The 26,525-nt window shown below is 34.8% G+C and overlaps 1 protein-coding gene across 1 annotated transcript in view; it reads right to left on the bottom strand.

The window, feature by feature from the left end:
• The window catches only part of LOC110104050 (heat shock 70 kDa protein 16), a 37,957-nt gene extending 20,592 nt beyond the window's left edge, over positions 1-17,365 (bottom strand). The window contains exons 1-2 of the mRNA XM_020832993.2: positions 15,980-17,365; positions 10,848-11,060 (exon numbers count right to left, since the gene is read on the bottom strand). Coding sequence (XP_020688652.1) covers positions 10,848-11,060; positions 15,980-17,152 — 1,386 coding nt within the window. The 5' untranslated portion in view covers positions 17,153-17,365. The remainder of the gene's footprint in view (positions 1-10,847; positions 11,061-15,979) is intronic.
• Between the last annotated feature and the right edge of the window lie 9,160 nt (positions 17,366-26,525).

The raw sequence follows: 26,525 nt of genomic DNA, 5'->3' as shown, positions 1-26,525 counted from the left end.
GGGTTTATGGCTCTGGTTAGGAGTTGCCCAGTAGTATTGATTTAGAATGGGACTTACGGTTCTATTTAGGAGTTGCCCATTGATTTGATTTATGATAGGACTTATTGTTACCCTTTAGGAGTTACATGTTGATTGTTTAAGATAGGACATATTGCTCTCCTTTAAGAATTGTCTGTTTGTGGGTCTTCCAACTTAGCCCTATAAGCGAGTTTGTTAGATTGACAGTTTATTTGAGTCTTTGTTCTTGTTGTACATGTTTGTATGTTATATTTGATGTAGTTGGATTGTTGCATTTAGTTTAGACTATTGTATTTAGTTTGGATTGGTGTATTAAGTATTTTAGTGTAAGCAGTCTCCCAACGCCTCCTACCCATGAATGGAGGTTGGAAAGGCACTTGCCTTTTAATCCGTCAAGCCGGATCAAAGATTCGACGGTCGAGGGCTTCGAGATGATGATTGGTCCAAGTACAAATCTTCAATTTTCAAATTTGTGCTATTTGCTTATTTTATTTCTCCCCTTTTTTCTCTCTTCTTTTTTGTATACAAACATCCCTTTGATATATTCTTATACTCATGGGTAGTGGACAGAAGCTAGGCAGACGAGATGGTGGACGGTTTAGTCATAGTAGGAGATGAGGCGGACACTAACGGGGCCACAAGTCAGGTGTGTGTCATAGACGAACAAGCCATAAGCGAGCAATGGGAGCGGAAGTGTGGGACACAGGCATACCGCACGGGTCATGGGTGGGCCAAAGCATGCTAATATGCGGGAGCCCAGGGCGAAGGTAGAAGCATGAGTCAAGACCGCGCATGGGCGTGCTGGTTGGTCGTGCGCAACAAGTGGAATCGGTATCGGAGACCTTCCGCGATCATGTAGAGAGACCATGCGGGGTCGGTCGTTGGTTACACGAGAGCTAGAGTCGCGGAAGGATACAGGGTCGGAACTGGACCGACGGAATTGAAAATTGAGGGTGCCTGCATCAACCGACCACTTCTTCCGTCTTTTCTTTTGTTTTGTAAAACTGAAAGATATTATCCTTTCGCAAAACGAGATGTCTCGCAAGATTATTTTTTTCAACATGCTAGGTCCTTATAATTTTATTTAAAAGGATAAATACCCTAAACATTCACAAAATAGGCATGCACATCTTTTGACCAGGTGAATATCTCCATATAGGCAAATCTTATTTTTGCTCCCCCTAAACTATATCACTCCTACCCTCGATAGTCATCCTCCAAGATTCTAAGCACAACCAGTCCCATCCAAATGCCATCACTATCATCACCTCTATGCCAATTACAATGCCATTGCCACACAAACTACCCCTATCTCTTCCTACAAAAATTTGTCACATCAAACTCTCTCTCAAAACTTCTACAAAGCCTCCAATTCCAGCAAAGACATGTGGCAATATACATAATGGGGAAATGGTTTCAAATCAAGAAAAGACAATAGCTGAAGAGTAGTAATGGGCTCCTTGACAGTAGTAAAATGGGTTCCTTGCTTAAGGCAAGCAGTCCGTCATCTTCAATAGGAGAAGAAACTGTACTACAATAGAAGCGCATAATGAAGCAAAAATAATACTTCGATGCAACCATCAATCATAGCTTGAGCAGACAATGGCAACCACGGAGAAAAGAGACGGCCAAGTGCAAATGGGTGATACAACTACAGCAGAGGAATCAGTACCGTGACCGTGAGGAATCATGTGGCTGTCAAGATCAAGAAGGAGATCTGCATGGGCTTCGAGGGCGGAGGATTGTTTGAAGAGACAGAAAGATGCAGAAGGGCTGATTGGATTACAGCGGCCATCACCAGTAGTGCTATAGCATTGATATCATTGGACAGGCAGAAAAAAAAATTTTTCTGACATAAAAAACAGCTATATAAATATTTAGTTGACAGCCCACTGATCCAAAAAGTAGACACAGTTGAAGCTACTAGGTTACGAAAGTAAAAGATGGAGAAGCCTAGGGCCTCCATTTGATCTAGAGATCAGATCAAAAAGATAATTATTCAGAACGTCCATGATTATTATTTGGGCAATTGGTCAAGATGATTAACCAAATCTGCAAATGAAGACTAACATTGGGGTGATTTCCACATCTTACTGTTAAGACCAAAGATTAGGTCGTCAAGAGCCTAAGGATGAGGATAGATCATCAATCAAATACTTGATGATCAAAATAAAAATCCATGAAATCTGGATTTTTTAAGGAAAATCAAGGGGAAATAGCAATTCTTGAGGGTGGTCAATCCAAATGGCCTCATTTGGCCGAACCATTGCCAATAGGATTTAATTTGAATTATTTCAAATAAGGATTTTTTTTTAGAAATTCGTTTAGGTTGGATAGGCTTTTGCTTGATTTACGAATTAGTTTAGGATGTGATAAGCTAGAATTTAAAATCAATTAAAGCTGTAATAGCTTGTTTGATATATGAATTCCTAAAATAGAAATCAATATGAATTCTACTAAATACTTTCTATCTTCTTCACTCCTCTTCAGACTATCATTGGCCTCCCCTGGCCAATGAGTCTACAAGTGAGGATAGATCACGTCGTCAAGAGTCTGCAAGTCATGATGGTCATCAATAAAACACTTGTTGATTAAAATAGAGATCAAGTCGTCAATAATCTACGGGTGAGTATAGATCTTCAATCAAACAATAGATGATCAAAATAAGAATACAAGAAATCTTGATTGTTCAATCAAAATCAAGAGGACAACAACAATTATTGAGGTTGATCAATCCAAATGACCTCATTTGGCCAAACCATTGTCAATAGGATTTAATTTAAATTATTTCAAATAAGGATTGTTTGTTTTGAGGAATTCGTTTAGGTAGGATAGACTTTTGCTGTATTATGATAAGCTAGAATTTAAAATTAATTCCTGCTATATTTCTTTGTTTAACGTATGAATTCCTAAAATAGAAAACGATATGAATTCAACTAATATTTTCTATCTTCTTCTCTCCTCTTCATAATATCATCATTGGCCTCCCCTGTCTGTCAAAACTATCGACCACAGGGCTTAGAAGGCCGCCAACTTAGCAACCTCCCGCACAAGCTAAAAAATTTTTTTGTTGCTTTATTGGCTCCCTCTTGAGGATGACAAAGTCATTGGACTCACTACCCCTAACTTGAACATACAAATAAGGCAAATAAGGAACTTGTTAATTGTGCGCAAAAGATAAGAGAAGAAATCAACAATATGCAAGCTGTCTAACAAAAAATAATAATCTATAAATAGAAGGGACTTGTTTGTATCAAATAGTCATAAATTGAGACAAAATAGTTTACAACAATAACACTCATATTTTAATTCATAGATCATTAGGATTCTTTCAAAAAATTCGTATAGTTTTTTCATATCGGTTTTATCTTTTTATGGATTTCTCATAAATTATGAGAATATCATTGAATTAAGTTGGAATTTGAGCACATTCCTTGATGAATTATGCAAACAAATAAGGGGCATCAAGGTATTTAATAACTATCACTTCCCTTATACACTCATAAAAAGACAAAAAAGAAATAAGAGGGTAAAATTGAAACAACTCAAAATGAAACCCATTAACTTTAGCCAAACAAGCAGCTTAATTATCAAAGCAAATGACTAATATGATGGAGTGGCCCCAGCCAAACTTTAGTGCCACCAAATTTTATTACTACACCAAATTATATTACCCCAAAATCGTGTACTTCTTCCTCTCAGTTGGCTACAATAATAAATGCTCACCAAAGCAAATGTCGTTGGTAGGGGACGAGGTAACGTGAAAGGAAATGGAGTTGCCACTAATGAAAATGAGGAGAATCCAAAACCTTTTAAGGTGGAAGTAAAGGTGAAAATCCCGAGTTATGATGGGATAATCAACATGAAAATGCTATATTCATGTATTAACCAATTAGAGATTTTTTATTCACCATTTACGGGTATAGCACCCATAACATAGTGGCTTTTCCTCTGTTGAAACTTATCTATTATGCTTTGGTAAGGTGGAATGCTCACCTTGGAATAGTTGAATCACCAAGAATTATTTCCCATGGACTGGAATGCCAGTGAACAAAAGACGGTCTAAGAAAACACTAAGATGAAAGGGTACACAAAAGAGTTCAACTATCAAGCAATTACTTTGGAACACTTTGAGAGAAAACCTTGGGGAAGTGCAAATTTTAATAAAGTACAACATAATGATTTACTCTCAAATCGTCAATTGATAATCTCAGATCTTAGCCAAGCCAATATGATGGCAATGACTACATAAACGAAAAAACCAAAAAAAAAAAAGACCCAATAAAATCATAAAAAAGGTTTTATTTCTCCAAAAACAATATGGAAGAAAGCAAGCAAGAATATAATATTTAACATTTTCTCATAAAAGAAATGCCTCCGGTAAGTTTTGTCACCATTATCAGATACTTGCCACATAAGGACAAAAGTTATGAAGCTGCGCCATGAACTCTTCCCCGAAAAAATTGGAAGAATGATGGAAAAGAAAAAAACAATCACCACAATAACACCTGCAACAAGGTATATCTCTACCTATCTCCGCGAAGAACATAGTGCTGAGGTCATCCGCCAATGTGACCATGGGAGGAGTTATTAATTCTAAAAATACAAATCAAATAAGAGGTGATCATAACCATATCAACAATGAAAAGAACACCATTTATGACAATCTAAATCATAAATTAGGGTTAGATACCCATCCAAGCCTCTATCCTTTCGGTTGTATTCAAAAGGAAAAATGAAGACCAATTGATAGTGTGGACTCAATTTTGCAATCACAAAGGACTACATTGACGATGTGGTTCCCCTAAACATCTACTAGGTCAACTTTGGCAAGCAATACCTTCATGGTAGGCATGTTATGTTACATTAGCGACCTAACCAGTGCCAGGTCACCAAAAAGATAAAAGAAATTCTGTGTTTAAGAAAGATCATAAAATTCCCATTATGAAAATGGTTATATTAGGCCAAGAAAGAAAGGTCATCAATTGACCAACAGTTCCTTGTTATGAGTAAGGAACTACTTCGTCATAGATGATTCATATTCACGTGGATTCTTAATGACTTTATCTTCAATCTCAATAATGGGACATAAGAATCGCCACCAATAAAAGTTTGCATCAACAAATCAGACCATCAAAACTTCAAAGATCTCAATCCCTTTGATCTCTTCATGATCTGCCGCCCAAATAATAATTAGAGATAGTTTAATTAATCATCCTCTAAATCTAATTACAAGGTCAAATGGTGGCCTATTTTCTTTTATCTTACTCTACTGGCATTAGCTATATCTACTTTTTATTAATGGACAATATATTATATCTTTATATAGTCAAATATTTTTGTGTCACAAATTTTCTTTTCTACCTACCTCAAGATATCAGCCCTATTGCACTATTTGAAATAGGATGAGAGATATATCTCATACCACTCAAAGATGTTCCAAGGAGCAAAAAAATACTCCATTTATGTTAGAGGTTGATTATGGATAAAGCAATGAAACATCGACATGCTTACCTTTAGGGGCATTAATGCACATTGACCACAAATAACATAAATATTTGTAGACTTAGATAAAGCTGCAACTAGTAAGGTACATAAAGTGGATCCATCTCTTATAATTTGACATACTGCCCACATTAGAAGGGTAACACCAATTAAAAGAATAGCATGCTCTCTTGACCATCTAACATATTGCCCACATTAGACCATCCCATCCAGACTGACCTAGCCCTTTGGCTGAGCGGAACCGGGGGCAATAGAGGGGAAGATTTTGGCCCCCCTTGTAGGGCCTAGGGGAGCTATTATTCATTATGAAAAGAGGATAAATAATGGGGGAGCTATTTAGGAAGGTTTCTTAATTGTGTTTATATTATTTATGAATGTTTTAATTTTTTAGGAAGTTTTCCTAATTATGCTTATGCTTTTTAGGAATATTTTTATTATTTAGAAAAATTTCCTAAATGTGATAATGTTGTTTAGGAAGGTTCTAATTATGCTATGTTTATTTTTTAGGAAGGTTCTAATTATGTCACATAGAACGGCGACCTTTCGCTGACCCGGTTAGAAAAGTAGAGGTATTAGATTTGACTTATGTTAAGAAAGGTAGAGGCATGCCTAAAAAAACTTGGTTAGAAAATATTAGAAATGATCTTTCTTTATTAGATTTAAACGAGAATTTGACTTTTAATAGGACACAATGGAGAAAAAGCATTCATGTAACCAACCCCACGTAGTGGGATAAAGGCTTGATGTTGTTGTTGTGTGTGAGGGCTATTTAAGGGGGAATCTTGTCTAGGGTTATAATGATATATGTGTTGAGTTTATTTTCTAGGGTTTGGTATAAATTTCCCATCAACAACTAGGGTTTGTGGGAGAGTCGATCTACCTCTCGAATAGTAGATCAATTGTATCTTTTGGTATTGTTGAAGAAGTAATTAAAAATCAGCCCACATATTTGTATTTCTGATTTTTTTCTTCTATCTATTAGCTGTTTTTTTACTTCCAAGATGCCTCGCCATCACCAATCCTTTGTTATTTTAGCATTATTAAGCAAGATGAACCAACTATGTAAAATGAATACAAGGAAGACTTGGGAAGGTGTCTTCTTTGGAATTTACCATATAGGATGGCCTCACTTACAAAGAAGGACGTGCGTACCAGATTTGGTGAACTGAATACAATAGATATGAAAGGCGCATTCATTCAAGCAGTTAGACACTTGGGAGTGGACAAAATAAAATAGAATTTGCAATGCCCAATTGGCCTGAAATACAATAGGATATCAAGAAGATTATAAATGTGTGCCTCTTGTGCAGCACCTATAAGCCTACAAGCTGAAAGCTCTTATTGCATGCACTATTGCCCATGCCAAGTGGCTGTGAGAAAGCATTTTTTTGTGAAGATTGTCAAATAAAGAAAGCAAATATCTCAAAATTTAGGATGATAGCCTACCTTACCAACAATTTTCCTTCGACCGAGCCATACGCCGCTTGAGAATAAAGATTGAGGTTTGTTTGGGTTAGCACAAACCACATAAGCCAATTCAATCTACACTTCCCCTTCATCTCCACTACTGATGGTGGAATTAATGTAAATTCACATGCTGGTGAAGATCAAGTTCCAGAAAACTCAACAAAAAATAAGGAAATGATCGTTTGTCATTATGTAAATGCCAACTTCCAAGCAGGTGATATGGTTGCATTTAGAGGATTGACTCAAGCGAGAAAGAAATAAATTAAAATCACTTCAAAATGAACCATTCTAGATTATCAAAAATATTAAAGACAATGCCTATCAATTAAAGTTGTCATTCATGAAGATATTTTCAAAGGTAAAAGTTGAGAACATAAAACCATTTCAGTATTAAGGGTGAGCTGAAACAAAACTTTCTTGTAATTGATGATCTACTGGTAAAAAACGATGTAACATTAACATTCTTCTAAATAAGAGAACAATCACAAGGCGTAATAAAAAGAAGACTCACCACATTGGCAAGAATGGTTAATTACCCAGTGCAGCGAAGTAGTATAGCTTGGAGGTTGGGAAATCAACCTTCCCTCATCTAGAGCTATAAATTTGGAGTGAAATCCTTCTCTTAATGAGAGCTAGTGATTTGGAGATCAAATCAAGAGAATGATTAATCGAATCATCCATAATCATAATTTGGGCATCAAAATTTGAAGAGACCAAAGGAATTGGAATTACGGAAATTTTAATGGTTTGATATTTTGATGAAGATTGTCAATGGTGGTGATTCAAGTCTCGATCATTGAGATTGATAACCAAAAATCAAGATTTCATAGGTGAAGACAGGTCATCGTCATGCAAACACTTCATGATAAAAATAATAATTCAAGAAATATAAATTATCGATTGGCAATCAAGAGGAAGGCGAGCATTGGTGAGGTCAATCAATCCATATATATTTATTTCCTAGGCTAGTTGAATATTCAATTTAAGTTGCTTTAAATAAGCATTATTTATTTTGAAAATTAAATTTGGGAAAGATAGGCTTTCGCTTAATTTGTAAAGTTATTTTAGAAAAAGATGGACATGAATTTAAATTTAATTCATGATTTAATTGCTTATTTAAAGGTTGAATTCCCACAATCAATACGAATTCTACAAAATCCTCTTTTATATCTTCTCCTCCTCTCCTGATGAGGACATAAGGCCTTGGAAAGTCTATCAGAGACGTGGCCATCGATCTACGGCTACGATCGCCCCTCACTACTTTTGATGTTCATTTTTATTATTGATGTATTAGTTTTAATTATGATTTTTATTATGTCTTTTCCAGTTTTGCCTTACTTAAGGTTTTAGACATGTGTAAACCCTAGGGCATATTAGTACTTTTATTTGTCATTTTGTATTAGCTATTTAAAGTCTTCCCCTCCTTCTTTGAGGGTTAATGATGATAATGAAAGAAAATTCCTACATATTGTTCTCTTGATGGTGAGAGTTTTGAAAGCTTTGGAGAAATCCCTAGGAGAGTGAAAACGGATCACCTAACAACCTTGGAAGCGTCCGGGTTCCTAGTTCTCTCTTCCCTTCTTCTTTTCTCACTCATCCCCTTCCTTGGCGCCGGACTAAGCCCTCCCAGCCACAAGCTGTCGACTCTTCCCCTCCTCTCTCCCCTCTTGGCCAACACCCCACCCTTGCCTCCCACCACCATCGGCCGAGTCCTTTCCCAAAGCCGTTGGTCAAGCCCATCCGTCCCCTTTTTTCCCTAGAGCCACCCTCCTCCGCCACCTCAAGCCACCGGCCCCTCCACCCAAGACCAATCCGCCGACCTCCACGTCCCCCTTCCCCTTAAATCCCATTTAAAACTACCATTAATATTTTCCATAATTGGCCCCTTGTATTTTTGAAAAGAATTTGAATTCTAATTCAAAATAATTTGAATTTCAAAAGCCTTCTAATTAAGTCTAATTCCTTTAGGAAAGAAACTCAATCACCACCAAATCTGAGATTAAATCTCAGATTTAATTCTCAATTGCAATTAATGCTATGGTAATGTGGACAACCTGCATCTCCGAGAGGTCTTCCTTGCTGTCCAGAATTCCCTAACTCAGCAAAACTGCTGTCCAGATTGGTTCCACCTGCTGTCAACCCCAATTCAAGTGTTGTCCAGAGACTCCAGTTGTCCACCTTGCTGTCCAACTGCTGGGAGAAGTCTCCACTCCCTGCCTGAAGTTTTCAGGACATAAAAGTGTGCTGTCCAAAGGTTCCTACAGCCACGAACTGCTGTCCAAGCTTGCAGGAAAGTTTAATCTTGGCAAAGCTGAACTCTTCCCTTCTCTCACCTTCCTCGTTGATCCTTATTTGTGGTTTTGATTGACTCGTGAAAAATCTTGCAATGCTTCGCTAAAGCTTAGTGTTTATGAAACTTGTGTGAGAGATCTTTTATATCACTGCTCTTATTGTTAGATTAGGAATTCTTGTTGAAACTTATCTCGTATGCAACGTCAAGAGTAATTAGTTGTTTTGTAGTTTTTACTTTTCGTAAGTAACTTGGCTTAAGCTTGTGTCTACCACTCTTTGTGTTTTATCTCATTGCTTAAATCATCATAAACATTTAATAAAATTGCTCTTAATCATTAAGCGTGCAAAATCCTTATCTAAATCGTAATCTCATATATGTCCTGCAGCATCTCCTCTCTTTATGGTCATTGACTACATGATGCAAAAGGACCTCCTTAAGGAACCACAACAAATTTGCTCATGTTGCTCTCTCCGCTCTGCTCCTTGAAGACCCCAAAATCACACAAACCCATTACCATTATTATGTTACATCCAAAGAAGGGCAATAGGGATATTTTTGCCATCTACAGCAAATAAGAGAAGAAATCAGTAGTATTTCAATTTACAGGAGAGAAAACTATCCAAAAACTTGTTGTCTATAGCAAGGAATCAAACGTGAGAGAAGTCTTCCACGAAAATTCTGATACCACTTGTCCTATACATTACGTTCTCTTTTTGTTGGCTTACATTATAACATTGTGAGGATAGCTTCAGATCATCATTTTATCATTTTTAAGGGGATATAAAGGCAATGGAAAGTCCACCTAAACTACCACTCATCGGAAAAAAAGAGCAGATTCGGGGTATTGGAAGAATAACCCTCGATATAACCCATTATGTAGTAAATATGGAAAGATACTATGATGGGGTAGCGATTGAAAAACATATTACAGAAAACATGAGAATAATGCATCTAAATAAAACATAGTGCAATATAAATTAATGCGGCTTGTGTAGGTATGATGAAGAACAGCATGTGCGTCAATGGTGAGGAGATTTGGGGAATTAGGAACATGTGGAAATCGAGTACACCAGGGAAAAATAGCTAGAATTGCAAAAAGACTCAAGTTAAATAGGATTAACACCATAAGTAACATCATAAAAGAAACAGCAAAGAAGAAGGATTTGTACAACTCAAATAATTGGGATAAGAATAAGTTAAACTCCATTTCAAAGTAAGGTTATGTATTTTGTTGCATTAAATAAAATTACTACTATGTCCATAGAAAATGGAGAGCTGAACTGCAAATGTTTTGCCTGTCAGCTGAGGCCGTCAGGAGACGCATATATAATAGAGGCTTTTCTGTTACATGTTTCATGTAAAAATCAAAATTGTGGCAGCCAAGTTTTTAGCAATAAAAGCATTAACAAATGAAGTCCAATTGCTGTCACCCGTTTTCTATCTGGCGTTTCTCTTATTTTCCAGCACAACCAAAAACGACAAGTAATAATACGAAGACATCAGTGCCATAAATCTTTTGTTTCTTTCTCTTGTGAATGAGGAATTTAAGAAAATAAGGAATTACCTTGAAGCAACATATTTTAGGGGACGTGCCAGCTGGCAATTCATTTTGATCAGCATAAAAAGCTTCCAAATGAAATGTATTGGGACGATGAAATGTAAGCATTTTAACACTTGGAAAGCACTGTCCTTTACGAAATAATATGTTACTTGACAATGTGGAAATAGGACCGTCCTCTGAAGAAAAGCCTATTGAAAAAGGAAACGAATCTTGTACCTGCAAATGGTAGATTTATATGTACTAAAAAAAACTGCATTCTGATTCACAAGAATATGATTTGGAAAGGATTTTTAAAAATATTAAAAAAATAGCAAATACACAAATGTGGAGGGTTCATAAAAGTTTTTTGCAGAAATTAAAAATATATATATGGTAAAGAAAAACTATCAAAGCATTTGGAGATTAAAGGAACTTTACTGCTGCAGGGAAATATTCAATGCATAGAAGCCTCACATTTCCCATACACGACATGATCCTTGAAACAAAAACTCAAACCGCTTCAGACTGCTGCATCTAAAATTCAGCATGGTCCTAAAACATCCATTCAATCAGTTCTTCAAAAATTAACAAACAAAAAGATAAATATCATGGCTCAAAGGAGTACTGCTTTGTCAAATTTTCAAAAAAAAATAATAATAATAATTCGATACTGAATATGCACTTTAAAATAATTTACACTCTTAGAGCTACAACAATTAGTTGAAGGATTTATATGTGAATCCAGGAAGGAGCTCCAAATTTTTGGCCGAACTAATTAATTGATCATCAAAGATATTAAAAATGAATGGAACGAGCCAATTTATAGGATTGGGAACTGGGGAGGAGAAAAAAATTAAAGAGAACAATTCTGGCGATAAACTACTAAGCTTCTAAATTCTGATATTTTAAACCATGACCGAATGCAATTAATGCATAACAAAGGTTGTGGCCCATTTACAAATAATTCGGTAAAATATAGCTTTTTATAATGCAAGCATTATTCAGCTTAAATACAAATGAATCACTCACCTAATTCAAGCATATCTCAAATAATGCAAGTATCATGTATGTTTTTTAATATTTGTTTTCATGACATCATTTAATAATGACAAAATAGAAACACAAGCAATAGCATCTTTAAAAAACTGTCATTTTCATTCTACATTTATTAGCAAAATCCTTAATGATAACCAAAAGATGATAAGTAACATAACTTTCGATTAAAATGGCAGCCCTCTTTTAGGGCATGGAAGTTTGGGGTGTGGATTAAAACCTCTCACGTTCTCCTGCATCAGCTGTGGTCATTGATAAATAAGTGTAAAAGAAGTATTATCCCTCAGCATATACTCGATGAATCTCATCTCTTTATTTAACATCCACTTAAATACATATTTATTCCATTGATTTTCGTTTCTCCTTGCTCACAAGTATTTGCCACTTAATTAAGATTTAAAATACCACTGGTTTGACACAGTCACATGAGGAGACATAGGGCCTATTTGGGATGGCTGCAGTATTTTATAAAGTTGGTTGTGCAATTGTTGTGGAGAAAATAATTTTACTACTATGATTGCATAAAGCAACTTTCCATCATTGAAATTTCTGAAAAATAGTGAAATAGCAGTAAGAAAATAATAGTTAAACAAAATTGTAATTGTTCTCTTAAAAACAAATAAGCTATCCCAAACATACCCATAAACAACATCAATAATCATAGTAGCATATTAGATATTATGCACTCAAAAGATTTCCAAAAAAAAGTGTAAAGCCAAAATAGTAACTCTAACAAAGAACAACGACAACAACAACATCAAACCTTTATCCCACTACTTGGGGTCGGCTACATGAATCCTTTTTCTCCATTGTGTCTTGTTAAGAGACAAATTCTCAATTAAATCAAATAAAGAAAGGTCATTTTTAATATTTTTTAACCAAGTCTTTTAAGGTCTACATCTACCTTTCTTAACATCAGCCAAATCTAATACATCTACTTTCCTAACTGGATCATCGGAAGACCACCGTTTTATGTGACCAAACAATCTAAGGCGGCTCTCTCTGATCTTATCTTCCACTGGAGCTACTCCAACCTTTTCACTTATATGCTCATTTTGTATCCTATCTCTAAGAGTAAAGCCACTCATCCACTTGAGCATCCTCATATCTGCAACACTTAACTTAATATTATGCTTCTCTTTTTAAGGTCAACATTCTGCATCATAAAGCATTGCGGGTCTCACCACCATCTTATAGAATTTTCCCTTAAGTTTGAGGGAAACTTTTCTATCACACAATAAGCCCAATGCATTCCTCCACTTCAACCATCCAACTTGAATTCTAATAATAATATCTCCATCTATTTAACCATCACTCTGAACAATAGACCCAAGATATCTAAAATGTATACTCTTATTAATGACTTTATAGTCCAAAGTCACTATACCCCCATTAGATCTAATACTACTAAAATTACATCCATATATTCAATTTTATATATACTCAAACAAAAACCTTTAGACTCTAAGGTTGACCTCCAAAACTCAAGTTTACCTTCAACTCCCTCTCTAGTCTTATCAACAAGGAATATCATCAACAAAAAGTACACACGGGTACAACCTCTTGCACATGTCTAGTGAGAACATCCATGATTAAAGCAAAAAAGATAAGGGCTTAAGGCTGATCCTTGATGTAATCTAACTAAAATAGGAAAATACTTTGTCAAACCACCTTACGTTTGAACACAAGTAACAACTCCTGCATATATATCTTTAATGACTTGAATATAAGCATTATTAACCCCTTTCTTTTCTAGCACTCTCCATAGCACTTCTCTTGGAACTTTATCATATGCTTTCTCTAAATCAATAAATATCATATGTAGATCCTCCTTATTCTCTCTACACTTCTCCAAACCTCTCAATAAATACTTAACTTCCATAGTAGACCTACTCGGCATGAATCCAAATTGATTTTGAGAAACATTAGTATCACGCCGCAACCTATGCTCCATAACTCTCTTCGATAGTTTTAAAGTGTGACATATTTACTTAATTCCTCTATAATTCGCACAATCTTATGCATCACATTTATTCTTAAAATTTTGAATTAACACACTCATTCTTTACTCATCTGGCATCTTTTTAGTCTTCAAAATAATATTAAAAAAGTTTAGTATGCTAAGAATTCCTTCATCTCCTAAACATATCCACACATCTATTGGAATATCATCAAGTCCAACAGTTTTTTCAAAATTCATTTTCTTTAAAGCCTCTCTAACTTTAATTTTACCAATATGCTAATAAAAAATATTTTAATTTAGGGTGCTAAGGCCACTAAAGTCAATCGTATTCTCACAATGTTCATTGAAAAGTTTAGCAAAATATCACATCCACCTTTGTAGAAATTCTCTTATAATAAAAGCACTTTTTTATTCCATCATTAATGCATTTCACTTTAACCAAAATCGTTACTACTCATATCTCTATGTTTGGCTAACGTATACATATATTTTTTGCCTTCATTAATATCTAATATATTATATAAATCACTAAAAGCTAAAATCATTACATCACGTATTATTTTTTTAGACGCCTTACGGGCATCTTTATATATTTCTCAATTATCAGAATTTTTACATCTAAACCAAATTTTATAATAAATCTTCTTATTTTTTATCTTTCTTGCACATTTGATTCCACCTCCAACTATTTTTCCTATTGGGGGTTTTTTTCTTTTAGTACTCCAAGTATATCTTTTACAATATTCTTAATATCACTAGTTAATTTTTGCCACAAAATATTAGTGTTCACATGCACAAAAAAAAAATTTAAGATATAGAATCTATCTCACTTTCAAAAAATATTTTTGTTAATATTCTTTAAATGTCACCATCTAATCTTAGAACAAAATTTTACTTTATTTTTTATTTTATGACATTCAACTTAAAGTTCAGAACTAATAAGCGATATTGGGTACATAAACTTCCATTTGGAATAACTTTACAATCTTTGCAATCTAAATGATTTATTTTTCTTATAAGAAAATAATCAATATGAGTTTTATTATATCAATTCTTATAAGTAATGAGATGTTCATCTCTTTTTTTAAATAATATATTAGCAATTATAAAATCATAAGCTAATGAAAAATCTAATATAGTTTTACCACCTTCACTAATTGTTCGAAACTCATAGACATCATAAAAGCTTTTAAAATCATCTACTTCTCTATCAATATGTTCATTTAAATCTCCTTCAACCAAAAATCTTTCTTCAAAAAGCATATTTTGTATTAATCCTTCTAAGTCATCTAAAATTTTAATTTTGAACATATATTCAAACATACTTAAAGAGTATAAATGTATAATCACTTATAATATTAATAATATTTACATCAACAAAAAATTTTAAAGCAATAATTATATCTCCAATTCTATTAACTTTTACAACATTATCCTTCACACTCTTATCTATAATCACACCTACATCATTTCTAGTACGACTCCTACCAAAATATTATAATTTAAATCCTAAACTATTAATCTCATTAGCCTTCTCTCTAACCCATATAGTTTTTTTAATGCATAGAATATTTATCTTCCTATGAATCATAATATCTATTAATTTCATTAATTTGTCTATAAAGGAACTTATATTCCAAGTTCCTATCCTAATTTTAGTTTCATGGACTAGCTTCTTTACTCACATTAGTCCATGATGTGAGAACCCTTGCCTATTTAATATTGCATCTAGGCGCCGGTGCAATGATCCTTGCACACTTGTCGTTATATTCAGGTCATACAACGTGATTCTTCCCGGAAACGTCTTGGCATTAATATAATGTATTAAAGGATTCATGTAATGATTATTCAACAAATTTTACGCTGAATGCCGACTACTTAGTGCAATTCTCCATTTTTTTCATCCAGGACTTTGGACCTGACAACGACAGTGTTTTATAAATGCTTCCAAAATGAAGCAAAACACGTCTGCTAAAGACATCCCATTCATAATAATAAAAGCAAGTTAACATGTTGCATTAAACTTCAGTATTTCTAAACAAGCAAAACGATAACGACTGATTGTTTATTTACAGTAATTAGTAGAGAGTATTATTCAATCAAAATGTGAAATGAAGAATAATAATAAACATAAAAATACCTCAAAGTCTCTAACCCTGAATATAGGGCTAAGCATGGCACACTGGAGTGCACACCCACGGGCTACACATTCGCTTGCATTAAGTGATCTACCGGGCTCTCTCCTGAAAAATCCAGACAAAATTCTTGATATTGCTGGAATCCTTGACCCTGAGCCAACAAGCTCCACTGACTGTATTCTGTCCACTTGCAACCCAGCTTCAAACACAGCCTTCTTACATGGCTCCAAAACCCTATCGAGTAAACCAGATGATAGCTTCTCGAAATCCTCCCTTTTAATGAATCCTTTCACATCCTTTTCTTCCATCAAGCACTCTATACTAAGAAGGGCCTCTGCATTCGCACTCAGAACCTTCTTCAGCTTCTCACAGGAACTCCTCAACCTAATGCAAGCCCGTGCATTACAATACACGTCTATTTTATACTGCTCCTTGAACTGCTCCGCAAAGTACCTAAATAACACCTCATCAAAATCCCTGCCACCTAAATTCGAATCAGATGCATGAGATACTACTCTCATTTCCCCAGCCTCAAATGACACCACCGAAACCTGAGTGTCGCAATGGCCGACATCAACAAAAGCAACATTGATAGGTTCTCTGGAGATCGCCAAATCAGTCTTGTATATACCATAACCCAAAGCAGTAGCAGTCGTTTCGTGCATTAACATAAGCGGTTTCAGACCAGCAATAGCCGCTGCATTCAAATAAGCTCTTCTTTGGGAATCGGTGAAGTAAGAAGGGATCCCAATAACACAATCGGTCACCGAGCTCTGAAGATTCTTCTCCACGGTCTGCTTCAAATGAGATAGAAGCATCCCGAGAATCTGCACCGGCGTGAAGGTTCGATCCTCGTTCATGTACCGTATATGGATTAAGATGCCACCATCAACGCCCACTGATGTGGCGAACGGTAGGCGGCGGAGGTCCTCCTGAACGTCCGGCTGGTGGAATCCCCGTCCAATGAGACGCTTCATCTGAGATATGGTTGACTTCGTGTGCATGGCTGCAGATGCAGCACCGGCTGAGCCAATAAACCGCTGTTTCTCGCCGAATGAGACCACCGATGGAGTCTCGCGCTTTGACTCATCGTTGAGGAGTACGTCGATGCCACGCTGCTTTACAACAGCGATCACGCAGTTGTCGTTGCCAACGTCGAATCCGATTACACTCATGGCTCCGTCGCCGGAACCCTAGATTAGTCGATTAGTGGAAATCGAAGAGGGTCTAGATAAGGTCGAGGAAACCCTATGAAAGCGAGAAGTCATTGACTGGAGAGAAAATGAGAATGTAGAGAGGGAGTGGGCGGCGAGGGGTGAAGAGAGAGAAAGCTGGGGGAGGAAAATAGGAAAGGAAGATGAGGCGCGTAGAATTGGTGGGTAATTTGTGCAGTGCGCCACGGCGCATAGAAGTGATTAGCAAGGTGATGGTGATGGTGATGGTGATGATGTGGGCCCCGAATGAAGTAACTAACATTTCTATGAGAGAGAGATTATTATGTGCGGTGTCAAAATGCTAGATTGGACGGGGATTATTAGCAAGGTGATGGTGGTGATGCGGCCTCTGATGATGTGGCGTATCCGGATTTGCCTCCGGACAAATCCAGATGCCGCACGTAATAATTTTTCCTGTGAAAGGAGTTAATTCTTAATCCATTGTTAATCATTGTGGATCAAATGTATTATTTGACTAGATTATAACACTTCAGATTATAATTTTTTTAAAATATTTTTTTTTCACTTCTAAAAGAGCTTTTAATATCAAAAAATTTTTAATAATATTTTTATAAGTAAATTGTCTTAAAAAATAAAAGCTATATGAGCAATTTGTTCATCTGATAATATTTATACAATTTTAATCAATTGAATTTGTAACTAAAATATACAAGCATTGACTAGTGAAGGGTTATGTGAGTTGCAAGGTCATGAATTTGAATAAGTTTATGGTCAGTTTTTTATATTTATATTTATTATTTAATCAAATTTTATACTTAAATTATTAACATTATTTATTAATATAGCCTTTTAAAAAAATTTGTGAATGGCACCATAGCATTTATTCACTTATCTCAGCCAATACTCTCATATATATTTAATTAGGGTTTCGTTTGGAATTATTTTTTTATTACTTTTTAAAACAGATTTTTAGTACAAAAATTTTAATTTTTGTATTAAAACTCTGTTTAAGAGGCAATAAAAAATCATCCCAAACAAAGCCTAAATCAAATTCGACTTTTAATCAAGGTAAATTATCCCAATTTAGCCTTACAATTGAGGAAGAATCCACACATCCCACATTAATACTTATTAAGTATAATAAACCACAATTTAAGGATAAGAAACTCCATAAAAATTTGGATGACCAATTTAGAATAAATTCAAGTGAGGATGTTGACATTGAAGAATCACTAAATAAATTTAACCATAAGGACTATAAATAAGTTGTGTCATAACATTTGTAGACTCTTATAATGAAAGATATGAAATACATGTTGTTTATGTTACCTTTGTTTGTTTTTTACCATTCTATAGAGTAATTCATATGGTTGGATGCTTGATCCTTCTTGTTTGATGGTGGTGAATAACTTTGTAATTTTAGCATGAGGGTGAGTTTGATGAAACTTTATTCATGTAAGAGAAGCGAATGTGTTTATATGCATTCAATCTCGTAAAGAAATTTCTTACATCTTCGCATGAGTTTCCCAAGTGTAATGCAAATAATTTGCAAATAGGCTATTATTTCTTAATTGTGGACGAGCTTGTCTGAAATTTTCCATTTTTAAGATTTGAAATATATTCAAGAGGGAATAAAAAGTAGATTTCGCTAAAAAGATGAATCTCCTTCACGTTGGGGGCTCTGGAGTGCTCGTATATCTTGAGTGGCTTGGCTTCTTGGCTTGTCATAGGGAGTAGTCTAATATTTTTTTAGCTTGAACCTGGAGGGGGACTCAACTTACCTGCTCTACTCAAGTTATCATGCATGATTATTGCATAGTCGAGGTACTATGATTTTTAAGGTAGTCAAAAATTAACATGACATGAAAACCCAGCTTGAACTCGACCCGAATTTTTGGGGTTAGGGTCAACCCGTTTGAAAAATAGGTCGACTTCAGGTTCCCTACTTCGCCCCGTTTCAAATTTCATGTCAGATTTGGGTCAAACAGAAAACCCTATTTTCGACCCAGATTGCCCCGTGGCACGACTTCATTTATGCGTGAGTGGTCTGATTTACATGATTAATTTTAGTTTGTATTCATTTCTACACGTATCATGGCCGGTCACTATTCAATTATATGCAGCTCACCTCTTTGTCCCTGCTCTATGGCTTCATCTGTTTAGGGCTTCTTCTCCACTCTCCAGTCTCATACACCTCCATCGTGTAGCTCTCCTTATACCTCAGCTCCTCACTTCCTCTTACTTAATTTCTACTTTGTTCTTATCTATTGCTTCCTTGTTGTGTTCGTAAGAAACAACTAGTTTTTTTTTTTTTTTCCATTTATAGTTTCTTTTTTTTTTTTTCATTTGTTGTTGGTTGTCGCTCAAAATAAATATTGTGTTGGACATGTTAGTTTTGGTTTTTGCATTGAATCAATTAGCTAGTTAGGGTAGGCCATTAGGGGCATCATTTTTTTCCTAATTTTCCTTTCGATTTTTTAGGGTTTAGTATTTTTTTAGGGTTATTTAAAGGATTGTTTTCCTTGTTGCCAGCTTGTTTGTCATTTCGTACATCCCTTTATGATGTTATTAAGCATGTGCTTGTATATTCTTTTTTTTTTCATTTAGGTTGTATAAATTAATTAAATGCATTATAGTTATTTTTTATTGCATTGTAAATTGTAGTATCTTTATCTTATTTACATCTATATCTTAGACTCTTAGTATTTGTTAGTGCCTTAGTGGCTTGTGGGTTGGTGGGTTATGGGCGGTCGTATCTTTGAAACATGTTGCAATGTTGTTATACTTCGTTTTAGCTTTTATGCACTTTATAGTGATTTTGATTCTTGTTGCACTATATTTGCACTTTGTTGTTGCATATTGCAACTGAATCAGCATTGTTCACTTTTATGCTTTACATTATTATGTAATGCATTATTAGTTTGACATTTAAGATTTAGTTTTTCATATTTATTTATTGCCTCTATCAACATATTTGGTTGGCTAGAAAGAGGATTCAAACACCTTTCTTGAGAATTTTGTTGATGAGAATGAGCAAATGGGTAGTGGTGATAATGTGATAGAGCCATTTAATGATGGATGCAATAATGTTTCATGAATTAGTAAGAAGCATAGAAGGATGTTCCCGTTTTGGTTCTGTTTTGATTTTATCCTCGAAAGAGAACCTAATGAAAGTTCGGTCATTATATAGTTTTTCATCCTCTTATGATTCTAGTTACATCGTCTGTTGTTTTTGTTGTTGAGTTGAATTTGATTGTTGAACTGTTGTTGTATTGCCTAAGGGCTTAAGGCTGCTAAAACTATTTATGTTGTCCTTGTTTGATGTTGTTGAATTTATACCAATAGGTTGTAGAATCTTATGGATGTTCTGTAATTCCTTGTTGGGTTTTACAAATGGTTGGTTGTTGGGTTCTACAAATGGTTGGTTGTTGGGTTTTGGCTAGGGTTGGCTGTTAAGTTATGTTTGGCTAGTGGTTGTTGATGAACTTGCTAACTATTGCTGAATTTATATTAGTTTTACACTTTTACTTTTATTTTTGTTCAGTTTTGCTAGTCAATTGTGTTTGTTGGTGAATTTATACCTTATATATTGTAGTTTTTTGGGTTGGTTTCTCAGGTTGGTTATGGCCTCTTATGATAGCTATTTTCAATATTTGTATTTATTTAATTGTTAATTGGTTGCCTGGTTGGTTGTTGTTGAGTTCAAGTAATGGGAGTTTACGCAATGATGATAAAACTTATAAATTGAAAGTGAGTCCCTTGGGGTAAAAACTATTGCAGTAAGGTGGCATTCGTATTAACATAGCCCGAGCAAATACTATCTAATGAAAAACAAAATCAAATGTTAAACTAAGCTTAATACAAAGTGTCATCTTGGATGATATTAGAAATATTCATTACTCACTCACATTTTATTAGAAGCTGAATAAGTTTGAGGATTAATTTGAGCTACTTACTATCTCATGATTTAGAATTATATCTATTTAACATTTTTTTTTTCATTTATTATACTTAAAGATAAATTGTTCTCTAACATTAAATTCAAATATTTATAATTGTTGAATTGGTTGTAATGCTAAAAAGTTTGGCTATATGTTGGTGGAATTTTTGAAAAAAAAAAAATGGGTTTTGAAAAGAGATCAGTTTTGTTTGGAAATTTAAAGTCGACTTTTAGATTCGAATTTTGAGATCAAATGTCCCATTAGAAAAGTCATACCACTTCGAGAAGTGGAAATAAAATTTTATAGTGGAGTTCAAATCTAAAATTACAAATCCTACCTTGAATATCATAACTAGATATGAAATAGAACCACATATGATCTCGAAAGGTCAAAATGGAGTTTGATTTGATTTATAACTATGATATTCTAAATAGATTATCATTGATCTCATGCCAAAAATCTTATGAACAAATGATATATATCCCCTAAGGGAGAAGATACCACTATTTGATAATTATTCGGGCATGATGATAGCAATCATTGTTGATTGATTTTTTCCAAAGAATGCTGATTTGAGTTTTGAAAATTTCTTTGGGAAATTTGGGATTAAGCTTAGATTTCAATTCTAAGATCGAACAGACCATTCAATTCCCTAGATTTGTTATATTTCTATGTTATTTAACTCCTAAAATGTTAAACTTTTAATTGTAAGTAGAAAATCTTTCACACCCTCATGAACCTCACGTATCCAAGCTAACGCAAAAGAGGCATACAAACACAAAAAAAACTAAGGAACACAAGTAATCATATACACAATCACATTAACACATCATATACGAATAAATTACTTAATAAATATTCATATGTAAATTGACTTGCTTATTATAACCCAGAAGTGCAAAAAGTAAAGTGGTCGGACATCACTGAAAACAATCCAGATTCCAGTCCTAATAAGGATGCAAGTGACTTTGAGTAGGATACTCTTCGTCTTTAATTATTCAGTCTTTCTTCTTTCATGCTCCTTGGATTTTTTGTAGTAGGCTTCCCAAATGGAAAAGGAAGCTATTCCTTTATGGGGAAGGCCACCATTTCTTCTTTGGGTATGAAAAAATGATCCAAATTTAGTCATTCAAATAGAAAATGGCTATCTCCCTAAGGGATATCCTTTTCTCTTTGGAATCTAACATTTGGATCCGTGTATCCAAACTCAAATGTGCACTTTCACAACTTAATACTCAAACAAATTACATTAATATGAAATAAAAAATATAGACTCTTCTACAAGGTTATGCTAAGCATTTAACAAATCAAAATATATCCCAAATAGTTGCATATGTGCAGAAAAGAAAGAAAAAATGCTGGCCATACTCTTTTTATTATTTGGGGGCTTAGCAGCTGAAGCACATGTAACAAGTATATTTATAATTATTTTTTATTTAGCCCCCTTTTTATTACCCTGCATGAGCATAACCATTTAGAGAAAACTCAGTGAGCATCCAGATCATCAAGATACTAAGGGTAATCTAGTCACCAAACATAACAATCATCCGTAGAGTATAATAAAAGTAAGCAAAAACACCGGATATAATCATTCATAACATGCAATAAAATCACGAAAAATCCAGCACACAATAGAAAAGTAAATATAGGCCTAACCTAGATCTAGAGTCGGTTGACCTAGTAAATCATCTAAAGTGTGTGCAGAAGGTCGTGTAGCTGGGATAAATCCTAGTCTGAATAGTTAGTTGAAGTTATCTAAAGTTTGAATTCGTTAAGGCTTAAGGGAGTTTTATGTTAAAGTTTAAATATTAATGTATTAAAAATTAATTTAGATATATTTTAAAGGTTAAATGATTACTATATTTGTTTCACACCGAGACCGTGATATTTATTTCACATTCATTGGGGCTAAGCTAATAACCTCGTAGGCTTGTGTTACCAGTAGCAATCGGGGTTGATTAAGTTAATTTAGTTAGTTCATATTAAAGGTACATTAATGTTAAATAAATTAGTTAATGACTGATTTTAAAAATTTAGTTGAATGTTTTATTAATCAAATCAATAAATTCTAGAAATTTTGAAGAATTATTGACTTTTTATGAAGTATCGAAATGTGTTAATTAAGGGGTTAAAAGTTGATTTTTCAAATTAAAGTGAATATTGATGGTTTCAAATTTTTAATAAATATTAGGGCTTATCATGAGTAGTTAGACTATTAGCACGCTTGATTTCGAGTTTTCTATAAAAAGTTATGATTTTTTGAAGTTTAAGCTTATATTTTGACTTGGGTTTGACCAAACCATTGACTTTTTGACTTTGACTAGATTTTGGAGGTTTGACATTTTTGTAAAATACTAGATTCTAATTGGAGTCATTAGCCTTTGAGTTTGACTAATTTTGAATTTTCTATAGTTAGTTATAATTTTACGAAGTTTGGATATTTATTGGATTTTTTTAATTTTTTTAATTAAAGAGCCCTTTTAATGATTTGAACTCAAATAAGTCCCAAACTGCTTGAAATCACCTCCAAAGATCAGAAATGATCTAAGAAGGGATCAGCAAGTGTTTAAAAAAATTTTAGGATTTTTAATTATTTTTAATTAATTAAAGTGATTAAATATTGATTTTTACTTAAAATTAAATTATGGTTGAATTTGATGTCAAATTAAAGTGGTTTTAATTTTCACTCATTAAGGATTAAATTTTGGTCAGTTAGAAGCATTTTATGTATTTTTTGGAATTAATATTGATTTATTATAATTTTTAGAGGGCTAGAAGGTTAATTAAGGGGTTAATCATAAGTAAATTAATTATGAGACCTAATGATCACTAAAATCAGTGGGATAATTTCTATGGAAAGATAATGTTCAAAATCTCAGATCAAGGGAACATGCACCTTAATTGTTATAATTTTCTAAGTTCTCTACTCAATTCCTTAATTATTATTCTTAATGATGTCATTAAGTCATGCAGAATAAAATCAATATTACTAACTCATGTGCATTACATATGCAAATACACAGACATAGCACACTCAAGTCCTTAAATTTAAGCGTTTCTAGGCTAAGTGGTGTGTGTATCCTACACATGCAAGTACTAAAAAATATATTAAAAAAACTATTTAAATTTAATAATAATCGAACCGACGGCGTAATGGCGCGGCGGCGGTGGCAGACCAAACATGCATTAACCAGGGATTCACGGTTTCAAACCGCTGGTAAAGATTGTTTGGCGGTGATTGTTCTGCCGACAATCATTGGATAATGATGAAATCGTGGACGTGATTTCACTTATCTGAGTTAGCTCAACTCCTCTGTCGTCGAATCTTCCGTTGTAATGAAACAACGGCTGTGATCCAGCCAGACGGAGAAGATGGCCACAGAAACAGACTCGCGGTCGTAAAAACATGCGGAATGGCCAAATTTAGGCCGTTGATCACGCGATCAACGGCTTAAAAAACGTACACTAAGGGTACATAATGAACGAACCCTTATAATGGGTTTTTTGACTCGTTCGCTCGGCCCGGTTAACCAAATCACTTGAAATTTTAATCCTAAGCCTATAACATTAATAGAAAATCTTGGGGTGTCCTCAATACTACTTAAAAAGCGGTAAATGAAGAGTTAAATAACCCTAACTACTGTGACCTAGGGCTAAGGGTTTTAAGGAATTTTACCGTCGAATCTTTAAGATATTGATACTATTGAGCCTGTAGACTGTCCACATAAGTTTTCCTAGTTGAAAGCACCATTCGAAACACCTTGGATCAACTACTAGGAGGTTGTAATGAAATAGGTGGTTGGTTCGCCGGAAAGATTACCGCCAATGACGTGCAACCACCTGGAGTTAGTAGTGGGAAGGTGGAGGAGAGCTTGGAGAGTTAGAACAAAAAGAGGTTTGGGTATGGGAGGCTGGAGGAAGTGAGAGAGTTTAAGGGATTCAATTAATACTCAATAGGGTATTTTGCCCTATTCAAATGCCCTATATATTAAGGTATGACTGGGATTGATTGAAAAATCCCCTTGATGGCTGGCACATGTCCCCAAGATGGTCAGATAGCATAGGGAAAGCCTGGACCGAGCTCCTTTGCTATTGGAGGTTTTGAGCTTAAGGGGGGGGGGCACTTCCATTTATGGCTAAACCCAACCCTGGGCTCGGTTAGAGTGATCTTAAGGGAGTTTAGGACTAAAAGGGAATCCCCTAAGCAGGTTGAGCTGAAAGGAGGGGTCACATGCAAGGGGAGTTGACTAGGGGAGAGATTTGAGTGTGTATTGACCAGTTTGACTAGTCAATAGTCAGATCAGCTGCCTATGTGGCATGGGAGGAGGGAGATTGAGCTGGTTGGACAAGGTTTAAAGCTTTGAAACCAAGTAATTAGAGTTTGAAGAGGGAGTTGACCATTCAAGGGAATGCTTAAGTGCTTAAGTTGACCATTTGACTGGTCAAAGAGTCTTGTTGACTCATGAGGTGGATTTAGGAGATGCGGACAACTAATTAAATGAATGGAAAGTATTTGATTGGGTTGAACTTGATTGAAATAAGTGATTTGATTCAATGGGGTTGACCAAAGTTTGATTTAGTTGACCAAGTCAATTATTAATTGGGTCAAAGGGTTCAATCACATCTAGAACATTAGGGGGAGTGGTTAGGTGGATTTGCAAGAATTTGGACACATTTAGAGTTTGATTCAAAGCTATTGAGTCTAAGATTTGATTTGATCAACCTAGGTTGACCTGATTAACCCAGTTGACTTAAGGGTTAGGTTTAGGCTCAACTGATTCAAAATGATATTTGGAGATCAATGGAGGTGGTCCTAAGATCTGGGAAGTTCATTTGGGTCAAGTGACATATTTTGGGCTCTTAATGAGTTATTAGGTCAGCCTGGGTTGACCTAGGGGCTATGACTGGGGTCAACAAATTTGAAATGTCATTTTGAATGTGTTGGAAAAGGTTTCAAGGCATGGGAAGGTCATTTCAATCAAAATGACTGTTTTGACCCTTAAGGGGCTTCTAGGTCAACCTAGGTTGATCTGGTTAACCAAATTGACCCAGAGTTTGGGGTTGGCTTTCATAGGTCCCAAGTGATGTTTAAATTTGATTGAAAAGGGTTTCAAAGGTGGGTGAGATTAAATCACATTGAATTTTGGTCAAAGGTCCAAAAATACATTTAAAGGGCATTTTGGTCATTTTGGCCTTAGGTCCATTATGGGTCAAAGTGAATCCAAAAAAATATAGATTAATGCTTAACATATAATATCAAAGGTATGGAAGTGATCAAAGGGTTTGGATGGGGCTTCAAGATCATTTTCTACTGGGTGATAGGTCTAGTGACATATGCCGTAAATATTTGAAGGTTTTACAACTTTTTGAAATGAGTTTAGTTTCCTGGCTTAGTAATATCAGATTGAGCACAAACTTGGAAGGCTAACCCT

Source organism: Dendrobium catenatum, unplaced genomic scaffold (genome assembly GCF_001605985.2).
Source record: "Dendrobium catenatum unplaced genomic scaffold, ASM160598v2 fragScaff_scaffold_883, whole genome shotgun sequence".
In the NCBI taxonomy this organism is placed as follows: domain Eukaryota; kingdom Viridiplantae; phylum Streptophyta; class Magnoliopsida; order Asparagales; family Orchidaceae; genus Dendrobium; species Dendrobium catenatum.
This window is presented reverse-complemented; position numbering and strand designations above follow the sequence as displayed.